At 40.8% G+C, this 20,893-nt stretch overlaps 1 protein-coding gene across 1 annotated transcript; it reads left to right on the forward strand.

Annotated features, from left to right (window-relative positions):
• Positions 1–652: 652 nt before the first annotated feature.
• On the forward strand, positions 653–20,691 carry TRAM1 (translocation associated membrane protein 1). The gene is made up of 11 exons (XM_048938944.1): positions 653–951; positions 3,156–3,219; positions 3,845–3,966; positions 4,157–4,273; positions 5,271–5,329; positions 5,690–5,774; positions 8,107–8,177; positions 8,266–8,370; positions 8,975–9,118; positions 10,165–10,325; positions 14,203–20,691. The coding sequence occupies exons 1-11, from the start codon at positions 829–831 to the stop codon at positions 14,274–14,276; spliced, it is 1,125 nt and encodes a 374-aa protein (XP_048794901.1). The 5' UTR covers positions 653–828; the 3' UTR covers positions 14,277–20,691.
• Positions 20,692–20,893: the final 202 nt, after the last annotated feature.

Here is a 20,893-nt window from a genome sequence, read left to right on the forward strand (position 1 = left end):
TCTTCCATCTGGGCTGATCTTTCTCATATACGTACATATCTTTTTTAAATTAAGAGCAGGCTTTTGTTTTGGGGCAATTGGGTTTGGGGTTTTTTGGTTGTTTTTTTTTGGTTGTTTGTTTGTTTGTTGTTGTTGTTTTTGTTTTTTAAATTATTCACAGGCTTTTGATATCTCTTCTCCATAACATATTTCTGATTTAGAAATTTTTTTTTTACCCCTCTCATGGGATAACTTTTCTTGTCCTGGGATTCCAAGGTGTTTGGATGTGTGTTGTTCCAGGCTACGGGCTGGCAGGAATCTGCTGTTATTCATACCCTGGGGCCGTGCCCTAGCCATAACCCTAACAAACCCAGCGCGTTCCGTTTCTTAACGACATCCTTCGTTTCTCCCGACGTCCAGCTAGGAACGGCCTAATAGAAACTAAACTTCGCCAGAGAGAGGGAAGAGAACGAAACCGAAGTCGGCTTTGGGCAACGCAGAAGCAGGGCCGGCGAAGGCAGCCACAGCCACGTAGCGCCGCCCGAGGAGCCCCGGCCGGCCCTCAGCCAGCCGTCGGGGCCCGCGAAGCGCCGGGCCACCGCCTCCCCGCGGGCGGGCCGAAGACCCCTCCGGCCGGCAGGGGCGCTGGCGGGCGGCGGCGGGGGCCGCTCCCGGCGGCCGGGCAGCGGAGGAAGGGCCGCGCGGGGCCGCGGCGGGCGGGGCGGGGTGAAGCGGCGGCTGCTGCCATTCCTCTGCTGCGCGGCCGCCTCCTCCCACCCGCCTCTTCCTGGCCGCAGCGAGAGCTGTGCTGGCAGCGGGGAGGCGGCGGCGCCCAGCTCCCGGCCCGCCATGGCGATCCGCAAGAAGAGCAACAAGAACCCGCCGGTGCTGAGCCACGAGTTCATCGTGCAGAACCACGCCGACATCGTCTCCTGCATGGCTATGATCTTCCTGCTGGGGCTCATGTTCGAGGTGAGACTCCCGCTCCGTCCTCCTCTCCGCCGGGAGTCCGGGCGGCCCGGGGGCGGGCGGCATCGCGGTGCCGCGATCGCGGCCGTACGGCGGAGCCCGGGCGGGCGCCGCGTCCCCGCTCCCCGGGGCCCGGCCCCTCCGGGAACGCCCTCTTCGGCGCGGAGACGCGCTGCCCGCCGCAACCGTCCTCGCGAGCGAGACGGTGCCCCGCCGCCGCGAGGAGCCGAGGCGCGCTTCCCTCCGCCGCGCCGGGGTTACGTGGCACTCGGCCGGGGGAGGGGTGCGCGGCGTGCGGCCGCGCTCGGACCGGGGGAGGCGGAGGGGGGCGGCGGGGAGGCGCGGCCCGGCCCTGCCCTGCCTCACCGCGCTCTTTGTGTGCGCTGCCCGGGCGGCCCCGCCGGCACTACGACTCCCGTGAGGCCGCGCGCCGCCGCGCGGCCCGCAGGGGGAAGGGCGGCCGGCGGTGACGTGTACCTACGGCCGCCGCGCGGGCAGCGGGGCGCGCGTCCCCCGGCGGCCGCCGCCTGGCTTTGGTCGGCCCGGCCCACGTGGCCTGCGGAGCTCCCGGTTCCCCGGAAACCCTCCCCGAGCCGGCCGCTGAGCTGAGCGTGCCGTGCTGGGTTCCCTTGCGAGGGATCCCCGAGATGTTCCCAGAGTGCCCTATCGCGGCAGGACACGTCCGCCACGCGGCGCGGTTGTGGCTTTTCAGAGTCCCAGCCGGTGGCTGTTTTACCCACGCAGATGACTTTCGGCAGTTTTACCCGGCCTTTGTGCTGCTCAGGTGTAGGGTTTGAAAAACTCCTAACGTCTGAAAAGATGGGACACACTAAGAACGCTGTTCTGTGTGATTTTTACTACCAAAAGTCACCAGGAATCACACCATGCCTCACAGTGTGGTTTTAAGGTTAGAGATACGGACCTAAACCCTTCCCTTGTGTGTATGCTTACTGTTTATTCACCACATTGCTGCTAGCATTGGGTGTGCCGAAGCCTTTGTCTCTTCGACATTTCTCTGAAAATCTCTCTGATTTTCACTTCACGACATTTATTTTCTATCTTGGCATAGAGGGACCATGTACCTCCGTTGTTACACATACAGTGAGGCTGAACAGATTGCTAGGTCTCTGAAATGCTTTGCATACAGGCCTTAGAAATCATCTGCCGCAGTTAGTGCTGGTATGGTACAGTATTGATGCTGTCCTCACAGAATCACGGAATGGCCCAGGTTGGAAGTGACCTCAAGGATCATGAAGCTCCAACCCCCTGCCACAGGCAGGACCACCAACTTCCCATTTAATACTAGACCAGGCTGCCCAGGGCCTCATCCAGTCTGGCCTTGAACGCCTCCAGGGACGGGGCATCCACAGCCTTTCTGGGCAGCTTGTTCCAGCACCTCACCACTCTCATGGTAAAGAACTTCCCTCTGACATCCAATCTAAATCTTCCCTCTCTTAACTTAAAACCATTTCCCCTTATCCTGCTGTTACCAACCCTTGTAAAGAGTTGGCTCCCCTCCTGTTTATAGGCTCCCTTTAGGTACTGCCTTGCCCTTGCTCAGCTGAACAACGTTAGCTGAGTGAGGCTTGGTATGGCATGTCAGAACTGGCTGGTGGTGTGAGTCTTCTGGAGGCTCCTTCCACAGTCCTGAGCAGTGGAATAAATTCTGGCAGACTAGTTGGGTTCCCAGAAGTTGCACAGGGTTGGTTCCAAGGAAAACTCCTAGTTTATGGAGTGCTTGTTTCAGTGAAAAAGATATAAAAATTTTTAAGAAAAGTCCAATTTCTTTTGAGCCATAATAATAATTTAGTGGGTTATCTTCAGGTAGCAAAATGTCTTACACTTGAAAATTGTTATTGATGAACAAGAATTGCTGCTTTTGTTTTCTTCTTTGAAGGTATCATCTCCCTGCCCAGAAAAGACTTCAGAACAAACATTTTCTGCTTCTCTCTTCTATTGTGAATTTTGTTTTTTCTTGCTGTCCCTCATGAAGAGGAATTTTTGAGGGTATTTCTGTAAACAAATCTATGTAGTCTCTTTTGCCTTCAGAAAGTCAGATGAAGTGGTGTGATGGTGGGAGTTGGTTGTTTTCTTGGGAGGAGCAGACATGCTTGGGGAAGAGTGCTAAAACTGGGGGGTAAACATCTTCAGTTTAAAATAGCTTATGTCGGTGAGATTCGACAGCACTTCTGTGTTTTCTTTTCCAGATTACAGCAAAAGCAGCTGTCATTTTCGTCACTCTTCAGTATAACGTTACCATTCCTGCCACAGGTATGTGCTTGCAGGTGGTTGGTTAGTCATGGGCTATTATCCTCAGACACTGCTAACGTGTTGTATGCCCTAAACGGAGGATAAGTTACCGAGTTTAAATGAACAGTACAGAGATTTTAAGGACTTAATATAAATTGTTTTGGTAAAACTTCCAAGGAATCCGTTCTGTCATTTTGTGAATTGCATTAGGGAAAACGTTTCTGCTCTGCTGGGTTTGTTCTTGATCCTGAAACCCAGTCTCGGTGGTTAATAAGTTCATGTTCTTACTCTGGTTATGCAAGTGATCTGTTCTACTTAGTGTGTGGGGACGGGGGGGGGGAGGGTTGATAGTTTAACATAATTTTATAGTTCCCTTTCAGTGCATTTGGCTAAGCTTCCTAAGTGCACTTAAGTTTCCATTTTTGTATTACATCCTTCCAAAATCAAATTGAGTTTGTGATGCGATGGAGAAGATTATTGTAAATGGAGTCTAGTGACCTAGCTCAGGGTGGTGGTTTAATTTGACTTATATTTGTTCAGCTGACAACAAATGACTTTTGCCTGAAAGGTTTCACTTTAAGAAACAAACTTATTGGCAATAAAACTGTATCAGTGCCTAACAGTTAATTCTGTTTTTGTCTTCTAGAAGAACAATCTGCAGAAACAATCTCTCTCTATCACTATGGCATCAAAGACTTGGCTACAATTTTCTTTTATATGCTCGTAGCAATAATCATACACGCTATTATTCAGGAGTATGTATTGGATGTAAGTACAAAATACTAATTCCTTTCATCAAGATAGTAGATTAGACTTTGACTGTTAACTTAAAAGCTTTAATGCTAAAATTTACCTTTAAAATACTGAAACATTTATTGGAACTTTCAGATGTCCTAATGCTGGTAACAGCTAATGTTAAGTACAACAACATATAAATAACAGTGGACTTTCATTTCAGAAAATTAACAGGAAAATGCACTTTTCCAAAACAAAGCATAGCAAGTTCAATGAGTCTGGACAACTTAGTGCATTCTACCTTTTCTCCTGTGTTTGGGGCACGAGTATTCTTGTCTCTGTAAGTACACTTCCTCTTGTGTTTCTTATAAGACTGCAACTTAGCAACACCAGTAAGTTTTCAACTTATCCTAATTTTAGCTGATTTTAATATTAAAGCACGGGCATGTTTCAGAATTCAGTGTGAATTGTATCAAAATTAAGTATGAAGTCCAGCAGCGTTACTGTTGCTCCATCTCAGTAAATTGAATTTGCTGTCAAATGAATAAAATGTGATTTTTAAGCTCTGTTAGGGTGCTTCATTCTCCATAGTTTTTCAGTGTTGGTTCATCATTGTAAAATAAACGTTTAATGTATTAGTTATGCAGTGCATTTTGGCAGCCTAGGGAATGGGCAGTGGACAAGTTGCTGTAGGCTTAGGTGAGCCCTGTCAGATGCTATGCCCTTTGCTAGCACTGGGCTGTTTGTGCTCACCCCACTTCCTGCTTTTAGAAGAAAGGCATAACCCATCTCTTGTTCCCACTTACACAGGTGCTTAGGGAGAAGTATGTGGTTCATTGTAAGCTCCTAAATTATTCTTCCCTTACAGGAGTATAACCTATTGTTTAATTTGAAAGCTCATTTTCTAACGATGATTATAGAAACTTAAAATTTTCAAGAAAAAGGTAGAGTAGAATCTTTTTCTGTAGCACAATGACTCCTAAAAGAACTTTTCTTCTCCTAGTTAAGCTCAAAGCTTGTCAGCAGTTTACAAGGGAAGACTTCTATCTGTGGTGATGTTGAAATAACCTCCAGCTCAGAAGGAATCTTTTCTTCAATGAGCACTTGAATTGTTTATTGTTCCTTATTTTTTTTTCCTTTTAGGCTAATACAGTTGTGTTTTGTTGTTTTAGTTTTGTAAATGGCAATGTATCAATCTGCAGCTTTTAGTTGCGTGTCAGTATTTCTGTGTGCACACATCAGATGTATAAAAATACATGTATGTGTGTCCCTTCATTATTTCTAACTAGGAAACAGCAACGCTGTGTGACTTCAGAAGCTGTGCTTTTGTTTTTTAGGAGAACTATATATCAGATCCAACCTCTCTGTGGAGGGACTACCCACACACTCTGATTCCGTAAGGCCTCTTCCTTGAAGGACGGTTCTGGGGGAGGAAAGGGGTGTTGGCATTTTGAAGTCATATGGAAATTGCTGAAATTAAATTTGTCACTGATGTATTTTTTGTTTGTATTGACAGAGAAGCTTTATTCCCTATCAGTGGGGAGTATACATTAATCCTTCTGCAGGCTGTTTATTTATGAAATGAAGCTGTGGTGAATTTGATTATTTGATCTTTCTGAGAACAAAGCTGACTGGCAACAAGGATCTCTGCTTCTCTTTAGAGATAGCGATTAAATATATTCACTAGGAAGTTTCTGGAACATTTTAAGTTTATGAAGAGAAAGTAATATTCTTCAATTCTTGCTGTATTGTACAGGTTTCAAATGAAGTTTTTCTACATCTTACAGTTGGCATACTGGTTTCATGCTTTCCCAGAATTGTACTTCCAGAAAACTAAAAAAGTAAGTTCAGAAAGCAAATGGAAAGAATGCCAAGCAAAGCAGCTGGAATAGTGGAGTGATTCATCTCTTTGGGAAAGTGTGTTACCCTACATTTGCAACCCCTTTCTTATCTATGTGCTTAAGCTTTTCCTTATTGGAATTTTGGTGCTCTGATGTACATGTGAGAAGCAAGTGTTTTGTTTTCACTTAAACCCTGTATTTCTGAAGTAAAATCACTGTGTGTCTGTTGTGTAAATACAAATCAGTAGCATATCCCATCTGCTAAAAGAACTTGAATTTTCCTTTGAACAAATGATTGGGAGATTGTTTCAGAATCTTTTCTTGTTTTCTGTAATTACTTGTCTGAATAATCTCACTGAGATACAGAAATGCTTCAGGAATCACAATACAGGTATTCTATTCAATATAGGTATTTAATAGAGGCAGTGAATAATGTGCTGAATCCAAGCACTATAAACTACAGAGATTTGTTGTAAATACCACTGTCCTCAGCAGAATTTCTAGTTAATAGTGCAGTGAGTCTTTGAACAGCATCTTTGCCACATGAGAGTTTTGTCCATTGTGTTTCTCAGAATTTAACTGCTCACATTGAGTTCACTGTAGATTTCTGTAGCAGTTTTTGCTTTTCTTGACCAACACAAATAGTCTCTTTGCACGTTCTTTGCTCAGGCTGTCTTTGCATGCACAGCTTCCTTTTAAAAACTCTTCTCTTGTTGCTCTGTGACTAGATTGAGTTTCTGCTGTCAGGATTCTGCTTCATTCAAGGAAATGAAATGTATGTTAGGTAACCACAGGTCTTTATTCCAGGACATAGAGCAGGCTTGGGAAAGTAGTAATGAGGTTTGTTTTCATACTGATTGCAGTATCAGCAGTGATGTTATGCAGATATTTCAGCTGATGCTCCAATATTGCCACACTGGGGCAGTGATATCTCTAGAACTTGAATTAATATTTAAGTATTGGTTGGCTCTGTTTTTTGTTTGCTTTAATGTGACTTTATGAAAGCTGCCAGAAAGTGGCAGAAATGCTGTATGCTTAATAGTAGCATTTTGTTTGGTCATTTGGGTTTTCAGTTTTTTGGTTAAGTTTTAAGGCTATTTGTTTTATTTTATCACGTTTCGAGTTGACACCCCCTTACCACAGTTTCACCTTTCCTGTCTTGACTTCGCTGCCTTATTTCTCATGCAGGAATTGGCTGCTTTTGCTCAGGTCCAGTTATTTCTACTTCTGACATTTAAAAAAGAAAAATATAGGGGGTTCTCAACTCTGCTTTTTGTTTAGTGGTGGATAACTCCACCCGAGTTATTCCAATAGGCCTTAAGTCTGACAGTTTATGTAAGCAGGCAGCTGAGGCTATTTAAATGTTACCTTTGTTCTGAAAATAAAGTGCAAAAGGCTTGTTCTGGTAGTACTTGGAGAACCACAGTGTTTGCAGTGAGCACACTCGTGTTTTCTCTGCACAACCTGTTTTTTGTTTTCTTTGGGATCATTTAGAGTAGGTTTTTAACTATATTCCCTCTCTCTGAGTTGTTAGGTGTTGTAACAGGCATTTTGTTTTGTCAGCTTTGAGGTAAAGTATTGGAGATGTAGAGTAGATCTTAAAGGATGACATTTTTAGGAGGTTTTCTTGTGTTTCTTTGGTTGGTTGCATTTATGTGCATGCATGATAAAACTGAAAGCCCCTTACCTGAAGCGTAGGGAATCTTTAAAGAAGTTGGAGTTCTTGAGCACAAATGGATGTATTCTACCTACCATTTCAGAATGAATACTCATGCTATGATCTGGTATACTTCAGTGAGTTTTCTTTTCTCAGGTGGTGTTTGTATCACTGCTTAGTAATGTTATTCTGTTTACTGCCAACAATGTACCAAAATCATGAGTGATCTTGAATTTTTTTAAATGCACAACAGCAGTTGTAAACTTCTTTTTGGTTCATAGGCTTTTGTTCTATTCCTGTAATGATCTGACAGAATCAGAATGGCAGAAAGCGTGTCAAACTACAGAAGTTTATCTGGAGATACAATAATTCATACCAATTATGTACTTATTGTAGTAACTGCTGCAAGTTCAGATAAGTCTTAACAAAGAATTAAATTCATCTTTTGAAATGCATTTTCAAATGCATTTTCTCACAAAAGTGTATGTAAAAAATGCAGTATGTTACTGGTAAGTAAGCAGTAAGTGGTGTGGAATTAGATGGAGTAACTCAGTGCCAAAACAGGCCACGTGGGGTAGCTGAGAAGATGATAATTTCTAGGACTAGGAAGCAGTCTGTACTGTAACATCATATAGCATTGCGTGTAATGTATGTTTATTTGTTTCTTTTCAATAGGAGGATATCTTTCGCCAAATTGTCTACATTGGACTTTATCTCTTTCATATTGCTGGAGCCTATCTTTTGAAGTAAGTAATGTATGAGGTTTTATTGTCTTCAATCACTGTCCTAAGATGTAACAAAGCATTTGAATGGCTGTTCTATTTGTTTTAATAGTCTGACCCACCTTGGACTTGTTCTCCTGGTATTACATTACTTCGTTGAATTTCTTTTCCACATATCTCGTCTTTTCTACTTTAGTGATGAAAGATACCAGAAAGGGTAAGTAGTCAGCAGTTTTCAAATTCAGGTAACCTCTGTCTTGCAAGCCTCCTGCATTTTAACTAAGCAGAAGCCAGGATTACAGGGAAGGTTGTCTTGTATTTCCTTAGAGGCCACTGTCCTCCAGACTAAAAAAAAAACTTTTTTTTTTTTTTTTAACTTACTGTCCTGTATAAGTAGATGTTAGTAGCTATGTAAAATGGAGTTAAATCTCATACTACTTTTATTAAAAGTAAAAATAAAACATTTTCCAGGTACAAGTCTTGTAGAAGAGGCAACAGCCTGGGCTGCTAATGCAGTTGGTTCTGAATAAACTCTAAACACACTCATGTTCTGATAGTCACGGGAGGCACTTCCTGTTGAGATACAAATAATTTTCAGAACAAAGTTTTGGTTTGTAGGAAAAAAAATCCTAAGTGAGGCGTTTCTTAATTTTTGTCTTCTGTAATAACTGAAAATAAAGGATTAGGACAAGTGAAAAATAACTGAGTCAAATTCTTAACTCTCAGATGAGTTCTTAGAGTTAAGAGTAACTATTTTCCTTGTTAGTACTTGTGCTGTGAGCAGAGAATTCGTATAGTGTTTGTGGTCTTTCTCTTTGCAGATTTTCACTGTGGGCAGTCCTTTTTGTTTTGGGAAGGCTTCTCACCTTGATTCTTTCTGTCCTCACTTTTGGCTTTGGTCTGGCAAGAGCAGAAAATCAGCAGCTGAATTTCAGCACTGGAAACTTCAATATCCTGGCTGTTAGGTACAGTAAACTTGGGATGGTTCCTAAGCATGATCTGTAAGCCTGTGTTAAACCTGTGTAGTGTTAATGGTAGTAGTACTGAATGGGATCAGTGGGCATGGCTTTGGTTTTTTAAAAAAAAAAAAAAAAAAAAGCTTGTCAAGCACATTGAAGTGAATGGAAGAATTTACAGTCTGTCACTGAGAAATCTATAACTGGTTACGAGTTAGGAAGATAAAACAAGATTAAAAGGAATATCCAGCTGTAGAGATGCCTTTCACACCTCAGAGTTATTAAATTGAACTATAAATAATTGCAGTGACAATTGGACATCATATCCAAGCATCTTTGAATCTGGTTGAAGATTCTCACCTCTTTCTCTGCCTTTATTATGACTTTTATTGCTGCTGCCTGATGCAATGGTTGGTTTGGCCAACCATTCAGCCTTTTTATGAATTAAATGCATAAAAGGAATTTATTAAAACATTGCCAGTGTCCACAGTACCCTGCAGTCTAACTATTCAGAACTGGAGGACCCGTGTTCCATCCTGGAGGAGTTCAGGGTGAGATTGGATGGGGCCCTGGGCAGCCTGGTCTAGTATTAAATGGAGAAGTTGGTGGCCCTGCCTGTGGCAGGGGGCTTGGAGCTTCATGATCCTTGAGGTCCCTTCTAACCCTGGCCATTCTGTGTTCTGGTGACAGGTACCTTGAGTGTTAGAGAAAGGAGAAAGCAGAAAAGAAACTTACTGCTTTTCAGTTTTGATGGAAGTATGAAGTCTTTGCTCTTAGTACACATCCAGTTTTGTTCTGCTGTGTTAAGCCCACTAACTCTTGTATCTGTGGAAAAATGGGTGTTAGGAGATGGAGAGGAAAACCTCCTAGCCAGAAAGCAAGAAACATTTACTAATGTGTAGTCCAGAAAGAACAACTCTGTTGCACTGGAGGAAACAAAGTAAAAAGGCCGTTTCTGATGTACAAAAAAAAACTGTATGATGTGCTATTCTGCTTTCCTTTTTTCTTTGAACAAGGTGGACTTACTGCTAAATCTGTACCTGTTTCTTTTTCAGAATCAGCGTGCTGGCCTCCATCTGCTTGGCTCAAGCATTTATGATGTGGAAATTCATTAATTTCCAACTTCGGAGATGGAGAGAGCATTCTTCTTCTCAGCCTCAATCGGTGAAAAAGAAGTTTGTCACAGCTAAAGGAAAGACTTCCAGAAAAGAAAGAGGTTTGTATTTTCAAGTTTCCTGTTACTTTGGTGTCTCGAAAGCAACTTCAGATAACAGAGAACCTTTTATGATAAAACTCATGAAGTAATTTCTGTGTTCTGCTCTCCAATGGGAAGGTTCAGTTGCAGAAGCAGTATTGGTGAATTTATTTTATTGATTAAAAAAAAAAAAATCTTGATCTAGAAAAAGTGGGCTTGGCTTTGTTTTGTAATTGATGGAATGAAGGAATCACTGTTACAGTTATTGCAGCTTTGCAATTTATTGTGTCTAATCTTATTGCATGAAATCTGTCGTGCTCATGTTGTTTACAGTTATAAAAAGGGAGGAGACATTTTTAGATGTTCCCATGATTGCTCGTAAGTTCTTTTTTCTTGCAGTGAATTTCAGGCATATTTTTCAGTGCCACTGAGTGAAGATCCAGTAAATAAGCTCATGTTGGGCTGTCTTTACTAATAACAGCATTTTGATGTTTCTTTTAAAGGTGTAGGTAACAACTGGTTACTACTTTAATCTTTAAGAGCTTTTGGAAATGAATTGATGGTTTGTGTCACTCTTAGGGGAAGATGAAAGATGAACAGTCTGCCATTTCCTCCAATGAAATTATGTACTCAGTTTACGTAGATAAATCTGTTGTACAGTTGAGCTTCTTTGTAGTTAAGTGCTAGCTTGAATAATTCCTGAACTTCTTTGAAACTCAGTCACCTCAAAAGCTTATTTCCACATGATCTTTTGCTTGTTGCCAACCTCTAATGCTTTTTCAATACATTGAATTTACTGCATGAAGACAGTTGTACTGAGAACTGAGATGTGTCAGAGGTGGATTTTCAACTTTTAAGGTGTCTTTTTTGTATTAAAGTCATGCTTTAGATTGTTCCTTACATCATTTTGGTTGTTTTCGATTAGCACTATTTTGTGTTTGTCCATTGTTAGTTTTTAGGTTTTGTTGCCCATTGCTAACATGCACATATTTTTACTTCAGCTGACAGATTTCAGACCTTGATTTTTATATTATTTTATTATTTTTGAGTTTGTTTTGGGTTCTTGGTGGGCAGAGTTTAGGTTTTTACAATATACATGAGGTGGTGTGTATATGAGATGATGATCTCCCTCTCTGCTCTGCCCTCATGAGGCCCCATCTGCAGTTCTGCATCCAGATCCAGGGCTCCCAATACAAGAAAAACAGGGAGCTGTTGGAGAGGGTCCAGAGGAGGGCCATGAAGATGATCAGGGGACTGGAGCACCTCCCCTACAAAGACAGGATGAGGGAACTGGGCTTGTTCAGCCTGGAGAAGAGAAGGTTGCGGGGTGACCTCATTGCAGCATTTCAGTACCTAAAGGGAGCCTACAAGCAGGAGGGGAGTCAGCTTTTTGAAAGGGTTGATAACAGCAGGACAAGGGGAAATGGTTTTAAGTTGAGGGAGGGAAGATTTAGGTTGGATGTCAGGGGAAAATTCTTTACAGAGAGAGTGATGAGGTGCTGGAACAGGCTGCCCAGAGAGGTTGTGGATGCCCCGTCCCTGGAGGTGTTCAAGGCCAGATTGGATGGGGCCCTGGGCAGCCTGGTCTGGTAATAAATGGGGAAGTTGGCAGCCCTGCCTGTGGCAGGGGGTTGGAATTTGGTGATCCTTGAGGTCACTTCCAACCCAAGCCATTCTATCATTCTGTGATACTAGAAAAAAATAGGAGTGGCATTTTTATCAATAGAACTTGTAGGTGTCCGACTGAATCGGAGCTTAATGTTCATTTATTACTTTGTTTTACTTGTGGAATTCGTTTATATATCTGCTATTTAATCAGTGAGTTAAAATGTTAAAACTTTTCTTAAATTTCATTGATTTAATTTGGTAAACTTGTAGTTAACTTGAATTATGATTGAATTCACATAATAATTGAGCTATGACTGCCTTAAAGACCCAGGAATTTTGCAGCTTATTTTAAATTGGAATTCTAAAGAAAAGGTTGATCCCAAAGGCTGATGTTGTTTTAGACTTTTCTGTTTGGAAGATTCCTATAACAGTGTTAACTCAGAACATTTGCACAAGATGTGGTATTTTTTTTCTGAGAACTAAAACATGCAATTAAGTTGCATTTCAAACAGGTTTTTTTTGATGTTTATTTTGGGGGGGAGCTGCACGTGAGTGTGGCAGGCTGCATTTGGGGAGCCAGGACACAAAATGCCTTGCTTTTAGACTGTGCCAGAAGCAAGCAATAGTAGTGGGAAAATGTTGGTGATGTATGTGTGATGCCCAGCACTTGCTGATTTGTGTTCTTTCTTTTCACTTGTTTTGACTTAACTGTTAAGAGAATATGATCTCTGCTGGTTTGGATCTAGATCACTGTTTGTAAGCTTTATAAATCAAGAATAACCAAATTTTTTTGAGAGGAGCCCGAAGAAGCCTGACATAAGCTTGAGATGGTGGTGTCATTTACAGCCAAATAAAGAGGCTCTGACTGTTCCTCTATGACTGATCAGGCCTGTGACCAGTTTCTTTCTCACTCGTGTTGCTGCTTGGTTGATTGGTTTCGTTTTTTGTTCTCCTTTTTACTTCAGTTGCTTGTTAGCATGCATGGGAGCTTTGGGTGAAGGAAAGGAGGGGAGAAGGAATATCTGCAGTTATTTCTGTGGATTGGCCACTCCTTCTGATGATCTGCAGCATTTTTGGAGATGAAAAACATGAACTTAACCTGTTATCTGTACGGGAAGGTATAGTTGCTTTAAATCAAAATGGTGGTGCAAGTTAGTTGAGCAGAGATGCAAGCAGTAAAGCTGACTACGCACTTCTGCTCTTTTGGTCTGTTTTATAAATTTGGTTGCTGTCAGGCAGCAGCTGTGCTTCCGTGGGCTGTGGTGACTTTAAGTAGAGGGGATGCTTTCGTTCATAGTGGTATCACGCTGCTCTGTTCCACTCTTTTGAGGACATGATAGATCCACAGACGTTGGGTCATTGCTGAGAGCAAATGTTTGCTGTGCACAGGTACCACTTGTTGACTATTTCATATTAAAACTCTTGAGCTGACCCAGAAGTGGGATACAAGTAAAGAGCTGCTGATGGTATCAGGTTCTTGCTTTGTGTTCTTAGGTGTCTAAGTCCTATGCTTGAGCTCCTTGTATACTTTTCTTATATTTTAACTGATGTTTTACTTCTGTCCATCTTATCTATTTAAATATTTTCTTCAGAAAATAAATGACCTCTGTATTTTTTTAAGTACGTGATTAATTAACCTTAATTTTTCTATGTGTATAAAAAGCTTGTAAAGGTGAGTAAAGGAGTGCAAGTTTCTTAGGCATTAGAAAATGAAATAGGAAGAAGAATGATACGAGGGGTGTACCATCTGACTCCAGAATTTCACAGGAATGTCTTACCAACAAGTTGAATATTTCTCTTTATCAGAGAATATCTAGCTAATGTTGATTTTCAGTTTATAATACATGTAACACAACCATGTCAGTATTTGGCCATGTCAGCAAACTGTGCTTCAGTTGTCTGAGTAAACGTTGTATTTTGCAGTTGGTAAAAGCTTCGTTATACTGTTGTATTATCATAGAATGGCCTGGGTTGAAAAGGACCACAATGATCATCTAGTTTCAACTCCCTGCTATGTGCAGGCTCACCAACCACCAGACCAGGCTGCCCAGAGCCACATCCAGCCTGGCCTTGAATGCCTGCAGGGATGGGGCCTCCACAGCCTCCTTGGGCAACCTGTTCCAGTGAATAAATGGTAATAAATGATATAGTTCCAGTTATAAATGGTAATGATGAGATTTAACAAAATAGATGCATCAGAGAAGAAGTTAATGACTGTTTAGGACCTACTAAAATGTAGTAAAATAATAAAGTGTCTCATTCTACTTGATTTATTTATTTTTTTTTGTAGAAAATGGAATAAATGGGACAGTGACCTCAAATGGAGCAGACTCGCCTCGTAGCAGGAAGGATAAATCCTCGTAAAACTGGGTTTTATTAAGTTAATTGACAAGTGTCCCCAAAGAATCTGCTTTTTACATGGATGGCCCTTCAGCACTAGAGATGTAATGGATTAAAGAAAATACAAATCATGTTTTTTGATTATTGCTATTGTTTTGTGAAACTTTTTTTAAAAGCCATTTTGACTAAAAGAAAAGGTTTATCTGTCTTCAAACAAACGCTTGGGGGGTGGGGGGACAAAACACTTTTTAAATAACATTGACACTTTTTTAAACACTTACTGTGATGAAATAACTTCACTTAATGAGGATCACTGATGCAATGTATTATTCCTTTCCAGTTTTTGTAATCTTGGTGATATATACTGTTTTCCAACTTCACTTTTTCCTAGTTCTTCAAAACTTCAAATATATTACGAAATTGAAGTAAAAATGTAGTATGCATTTTCGGATACTCTGACTTTTAAGTTAGTTGATTCAAATTCACAGATCAAATTGGAATTCTAGGACCACAAAAGTAAACTTACTTTATTTTGTAGTTGCTAGCTACACGATGTCTGCTCTAAGAATTGCCCCACATCATTAAAACAAAACTGAACTGATTGGAAATGTTGCAGAGTCTTATTGCTCGTTGGTTAGAAATGTCTTACAAGGAACAGAGAAACCTTTCTGAGATAAAGCTTTAGCACTTGAAAATTAGAAGGGAAAAGTGTATGTCATGGAGTTGATTTGAGTAGCACTGTTAACTCCTGTCTGTGCTTTTAAAGTGTACATATCTTGGACAGTTACTGTGCGTTGGACCTTCTTCCAAAACCTGTCTTTCTGATTTTAGAGGGGGAGATTCTTACACTGTGTTGTTTGTTTTAGGTGGGGAGGCATCTAATGCTCCATGAAGAGGGAATTTGTTAGATAAATGGATCAAGTTTTGACAAACATTCCTCTATTCTAAATGCTTTGCCTTGTTTCGCCTCTGTTAGGAAATAGTTTGATTTCTCCTATATATATATTTTTATGAGAGAATATTTAAAAGCTACAACTTCTTAAAACTGGTATATTGTGTGTGCCCTTCGCTACGGCTGGAGGAATCTGGATTTAAGATTTTTTCCATTATCTGTCTTTCAGAATTGTATTAAATGTGAAGCCTTGTCCAGTTAATTTTTCAATTTAATATGCAGTTAATGTTTTTCTTGTGTATCCTTTTGTAATGGGAACCATTTGACTTGGGAATGAGTTAAAGATTTTTATTCAGTCTTGACGAGTTACTAAATCAGGCTTTCAGGTTAACCCCAGTGTTAGAATGCTTATGGATTTAGTAGGAGTGATTATAAGCAATCAAACTGAGAAATAAACAGATTAACTAAAAATTGTTACTTTAATTGAGTTTATGCCCAACAACAACAAAAAATCTGCATTCTGTATCTTACACAGTTCGGTTGCTTACTATACAGAATAAAATTTCTAGTGCAAAATATTGACTACATGTAACTATCTGTTCTTCAGTCATACAGTGCTATTTAGTGTTACTACCATTTAATTTGTTGTGTGTTCCAGGCAGTTCAAGTCACAGTTTTGAGTACTTGCTTCACAGCTCCTGAAGTGTACTTGACAGACTTGGACTTAGTTAACTTGAGAACCCTGGAGCTGCCCGCCCTTTAATGCTCCCAATCTACTTCAGTAGGTGTAGTTATTTTTATGTACTGATGGGAAAAAAAGAAAACTCAAGTGATGGAACTGTGAGTCTATCCAATCTGACCATGAAACTGGAAATTTGGAATACAGAAATGCTGAGGGAATTGATAAATGAAATACTGCACAAAATCCCATTTCACATCTGATATTTCTAACAGACGTGCATAGATTCTGCGTGCCTTGCTCTCAAGTTGTACCTTAAGCCAAAAGGGGCAAATGTTTAAAGTTTCTTGTCTGGTACTTTGACTTGTAAATCAAGTTTGCGTGTGATATATCCGGTTGTCTTGGTATTGTCAGAATCATAAGAGATGGAGAAAGAAATTATAGAGGGTGCTTTTAAGGTACTTCTTCAGCTCTTTGATACATTGGAGTCTGAGGATTGTGATTGCTGTGTCCCTAAAGGAACTGTTTTTGTAAAGCTCATTGTTTGTCACGGGAGTCTTGAAATGTCAACTGTAGATTCCCTTCTAAAAACTTCAGAAGAGTGTGTTGTTGCCTGTTAATATTGACATTGCTTTTGTCTCCTGTTGGCCTTATGGATGTTCTCGGCCTTTGGACTTCACAAAAAGAATTTTTACTTCCACGATGGCTTGATCTTCATCTTTGCCTTATAGGACTTGTTGCTTTCTGATGAGTAATATAGAATGATTTCTCTTGTTCTTGAGTTTGAACAGAGCATTGAATGCCAGTTTCTTTCATCTTCTTACGTCATAGCTAAAAATGCCCATTCATAGTTTTGGAGGAGGCATTCCTGACTTCCTGCAGAAGCAATAATTTTTTAATTTCTACCTTGTGCTGAAAACCCCTGTGAATTTAGAACATTTTGAGATTTCTGTTTCCGATTTGTTACTTGCTTTGGCATAAGGTTGTTCTTTCCTGTTTGGATAACTTCTTTTGAGTTGCTTACAGTCTGATTTTACTGGATGTTGCATTGAGGGACATGGTTTAGTAGGAGCTATTGGGAATAGGTGAACGGTTGGACTGGGTGATCTTTTAGGTCTTTTCCAACCTTAGTGATTCTATGATTCTATGATTCTATGATTCTATTTTCAAACCTTACCGCATTTCATCTCTCTTTGTAATCTGGGATTCATTAGGATAGGAGATTAGTTGTCTAATAATGTTTTCAAAGTTACGGTATCAGGAAAATCAGAAATGGAAATGACTGAAGAGTTTGTTATTGCGCTCCTATGCCTCATTGTAATGCTTTTTGCTTAGGCTGTGGCAGTTTATCCTGATCAATTACTAGATCCCACAAAGAGAAGGCTTTGTCCATGTAAATGGATGTGAAGAGAATGATCCATACAGACTGTGGTTAAGGGATTTCATTTTATTGTCATACCTCTCTCCCCCAACCTTGGAAGAACTCTTTCCTAACTGATGATCCTGAGCCTCTTTTTTATTTTTATTTTTTTCTTTTTGGCCCTAAATGTGTGTTTGCTTTATGTGCAGAATTAGTTACCAAAGCTGGGACTTTACTGTTACTAAATAACATTATGCAACTTAGAAGTGTAAACAGAGACTGCAGAGCTGCTGACATTCATTTTCAGCATTTGCGGTTTTCTGCTCTTGTTAGGACACTTATTTCTCACGACTAGTTAAAAAGAGTGATTTCTCATGTGTAAATTATTTGTGAGGGTGACACTTCACAAACTGCTTTCTGTGTGATCCCGAGCCCAAAGTTAGGAGTGATCGAGGGAAGGGAGTCGTGCGGAGAGAATGCGTAGGTTATGGTGTTACAATACACTGAAAGTATGTTGGGATAATGTATTTAGAGTATCAGTCATGATGAAGCATCTGATACTCTTTCCAAAGTGCTTTTTTCTTTGAAAATATTAGTTGTGCTAATGAAATTACATCATCTTGAATTCTAGTAAGTAGTTTGGTACTTTGATAAAAGTAATTGTCCTCCTGTTATCAGACTGCTTTAAAAAGAGTTAATGTACATTTTCAGCCCTTTTAGCAAATACCTTAGCAAAAGTAACTGCACCCGAAGCAGTTTTGCTGGGAGTCAAATTTGGTGTTGGAGGGAAGGAGCATTTTCATGGCTGTGCTAAACTTAAAATACTGTAGGTTGCTGCCAAAAAGTGCCCCTTTTTCTAGCACAAAGATTTTTTTGTTGCATGGTCAGCTCGATCAAGGAGCTGGCGCAGCTGTAAACTGCCATGTTTGCTGAGTTATTCTTTACTGAATTAGTTGCCTGAGAGTAATCCTGGAGGTACACAAGTCTTTATAGATAAGCTGGAAAAACGTGCATGAAGGTGTAAGGCAATTGTCCCTTTCAACTGCACTTTTTTTGGTTGAAAATGACAGATTACACTATGTGTAAGTTGGAAGACTTTATTGAAGGGCTTCCAGTCTTCAATACAAGAAGGAAACTGCTATCTGAAAGCTCTGACATGCCAAACTGATTAAGTATTTATGGCTTTCTGCCAGGTATTTTGGTGAAGGGGAAATAATCAGTATTCTGTAGTGAAATTCATTTTCTCTGTCTCGGTTTATGGGTTTCCAAGCAGTGGAACTGGAAGTGTAGAAATAGGAATTCTGAAAATGTAATTTCTTCTGGATCAAGGACCAAGATTACTTTCTTTAGCAGCTGGGAAACTACAGCTTCTTTTCACCGTGAACCCTTCATATGTTAAAGCAGGTCTTCCAAAGAGCTTTGCAAGAACTGCGTTGTCTTTCTGTTGAGCAATCTGGGAGGGAGGGTTGTTCTGTTTCTCTTAAGTTTGTTATTCTGTTTTCAGGATGCTGGCTAGCCCATTTCTAGGTCATTCTTACGTTTTGTTCCATTTGTGACTCAGCCCATGACCTGTGCTCAGAAGGTAGAAACCAGCAGCTTCCATGGCTGCTCTCTTTGTGTTGGTCATTGCTGGCCTAATGGTTCTTTGTGGAAAAAGTCGGTATTGAAGGAGTTAGAACACCAGGTAGACAGTCATACTGCTTGTTTGAGGTACAGGCACGGTGCGAGTCAGCAAACAGAGCATACTACGTTCTAGTGGCTGGTAGTTTGATGCCTGTAGGTTCTGTAACAGTTATCCTATTATTCAAGTGCTGAAGTTATTTCTTGCACTGGGTGTGACGGTGTCCTACAGAGCTAAGACTGGGGGGGAAATTCTGAAAAGATCCTTTGAAAAGAATAGGACTCTTAAAAGAACTGATGTCCGTTATCATCTGTCCATTGTGTTTGAATTTCTCCTGTTGTTGTTTGGGCTTTTGTTGTGGTTGTTCTTGGCTTTGTAGCTTTTTTAGTTTTCTTGTTCTGCTATAGGTGGTGATGGGTCTCTGTGGTGGGTATACCCTCTTCTCATTGCTATCCCCCTTATCACTGCTCCCCACACTACTCAATTTAGGATCTAATAAGCCTGGTTCTGTGCACATTAAGGAATTTGGCATACTTTTTAGAACTAAAATAGAAGCAGTGCCTGAGTGTTTCTGGAGCAGACACGTAAGAAGAAAGAAGCACATTAAAGCAATATACAGGGTGTCATCAGAACCCGTTTAATGGGAACTGAAACTCTTTATAGCATGAATACATTTTGATACAACTTGTATTTCAAGTGAGGTGTTTGAATTTAGCTCACATTCAGATAGCAAGTGCCTTTCTGTCCACAAAACAGAACTACTATTAGCATCTACAACTGTCGGTTCCCCTTCTGTGAGTGATGGGTGAGGAGTCCTGGGCTGCAGCTGCAGGTGGGTTTTTTCTGCCTCTTAGGGAAGTTCTTTTGATGTCAACAAGAAAAAAGTTAACAACTTCTATTTCAGGTTGAAAGAAAAAAAAGAAAAAGTGCTACCTAGTTTTGGATCTAAGATGATTGCTCTTGATCTCGCGCAGTGTGTCCTGTCACTTTTATTTTGGGTACCTGCAAAGACTTTTATTTGTATCCAGCTCGAGAATGGAAAATCTGTGATGTGAGTGCCAGAAATGACAACTCCTTTTTCTTTTTATGTTAGGATCTTTTTGCAGAATCAGAGCATCTGAGGTGTAGCTTTACAATTTGATAGCTTTTCAGTGTTCGTTTTTTCTTCTTATTTATTGTGGTTAACACTTAAGGTCAGGCGCTGTCATGCAGCACAATGCAGTTGTCATTTCTTTATTCCAAACAGAAGAACATTATGCAATACAATACACTGAAATGGAAAAAAGAAAAAGAAAAAAAAAAAAGAAGTGCTAAGTCCTGACTGCTTTAGGAAAAAATGGTATTCCTGGATGTTTCTCAGTCCAGATCTTTCTGTATTACCGTTCACTGGTACTGCTTTTCTCATTTAGGAAACTGGGCACAAAGGATTTCAGTATCTGTAGAGAGTAGTTTTGCTGTCACACAACAAAGATATTGGCGAATCATGGTCAAGGACTTTGATCTTTGTCTGTGTCTCCTTATATTGATTAAGAATGTTGAAGAATGTATCTTGCATTGTAATTAATGGATTAAAAATTCAGCCCGTGGTGATGGGAATATTGTAATAGGATAGGAATTTCAACTCTTGAACTTCAGGCTGGAAGCCAAACCAAAACTACCTTGTGTTCTCATGCAGGTGATTCCTCCTCTTTGTTTCTTAGATTCATCATTACCTTTGTTTTGTTTATTTAGACTGTAAGTTCTTTGTGGCAAGAGTTGTCTTGTGTGTGTGTGCGTGTGTACCCAGGACAATACGGCCTCGAGCCCCAATCTGTGGAAGCTGTAATAAGCAATCACCTTGTTATTGTTTTCCTGGATATCATAATAAAGAGTATCTAATTAAAATTGTGCTTGGATAGTCTGTTAAATGATGGAGGTTTGCCTACAGCCAAGCTGCACCAGCAGCAGAGAGGTGCTCGCTGTTCTCTGTAACAGGTGAACACAGCCAGGAGACAACCTTAGGCTGAAGAGAAATACCCTGCAACTGAGGCTGGAGCTGGAGCTTGCCCGTTTATTGGGAGTTCAAGGCTGAGTTTTTCCACCTGCCATC

The sequence above is a fragment of the Lagopus muta genome, chromosome 3 (genome assembly GCF_023343835.1).
Source record: "Lagopus muta isolate bLagMut1 chromosome 3, bLagMut1 primary, whole genome shotgun sequence".
Classification (NCBI taxonomy): Eukaryota; Metazoa; Chordata; class Aves; order Galliformes; family Phasianidae; genus Lagopus; species Lagopus muta.

Bases quoted from the DNA above. Each gene is read 5' to 3' on its own strand.
- TRAM1 (XM_048938944.1), top strand. From the start codon at position 829: ATGGCGATCCGCAAGAAGAGCAACAAGAACCCGCCGGTGCTGAGCCAC. The intron at 5,775-8,106 runs GTAAGTTCAGAA...TCTTTTCAATAG, and splicing joins ACTTCCAGAAAACTAAAAAA to GAGGATATCTTTCGCCAAAT. The intron at 8,371-8,974 runs GTAAGTAGTCAG...TTCTCTTTGCAG, and splicing joins GATGAAAGATACCAGAAAGG to ATTTTCACTGTGGGCAGTCC.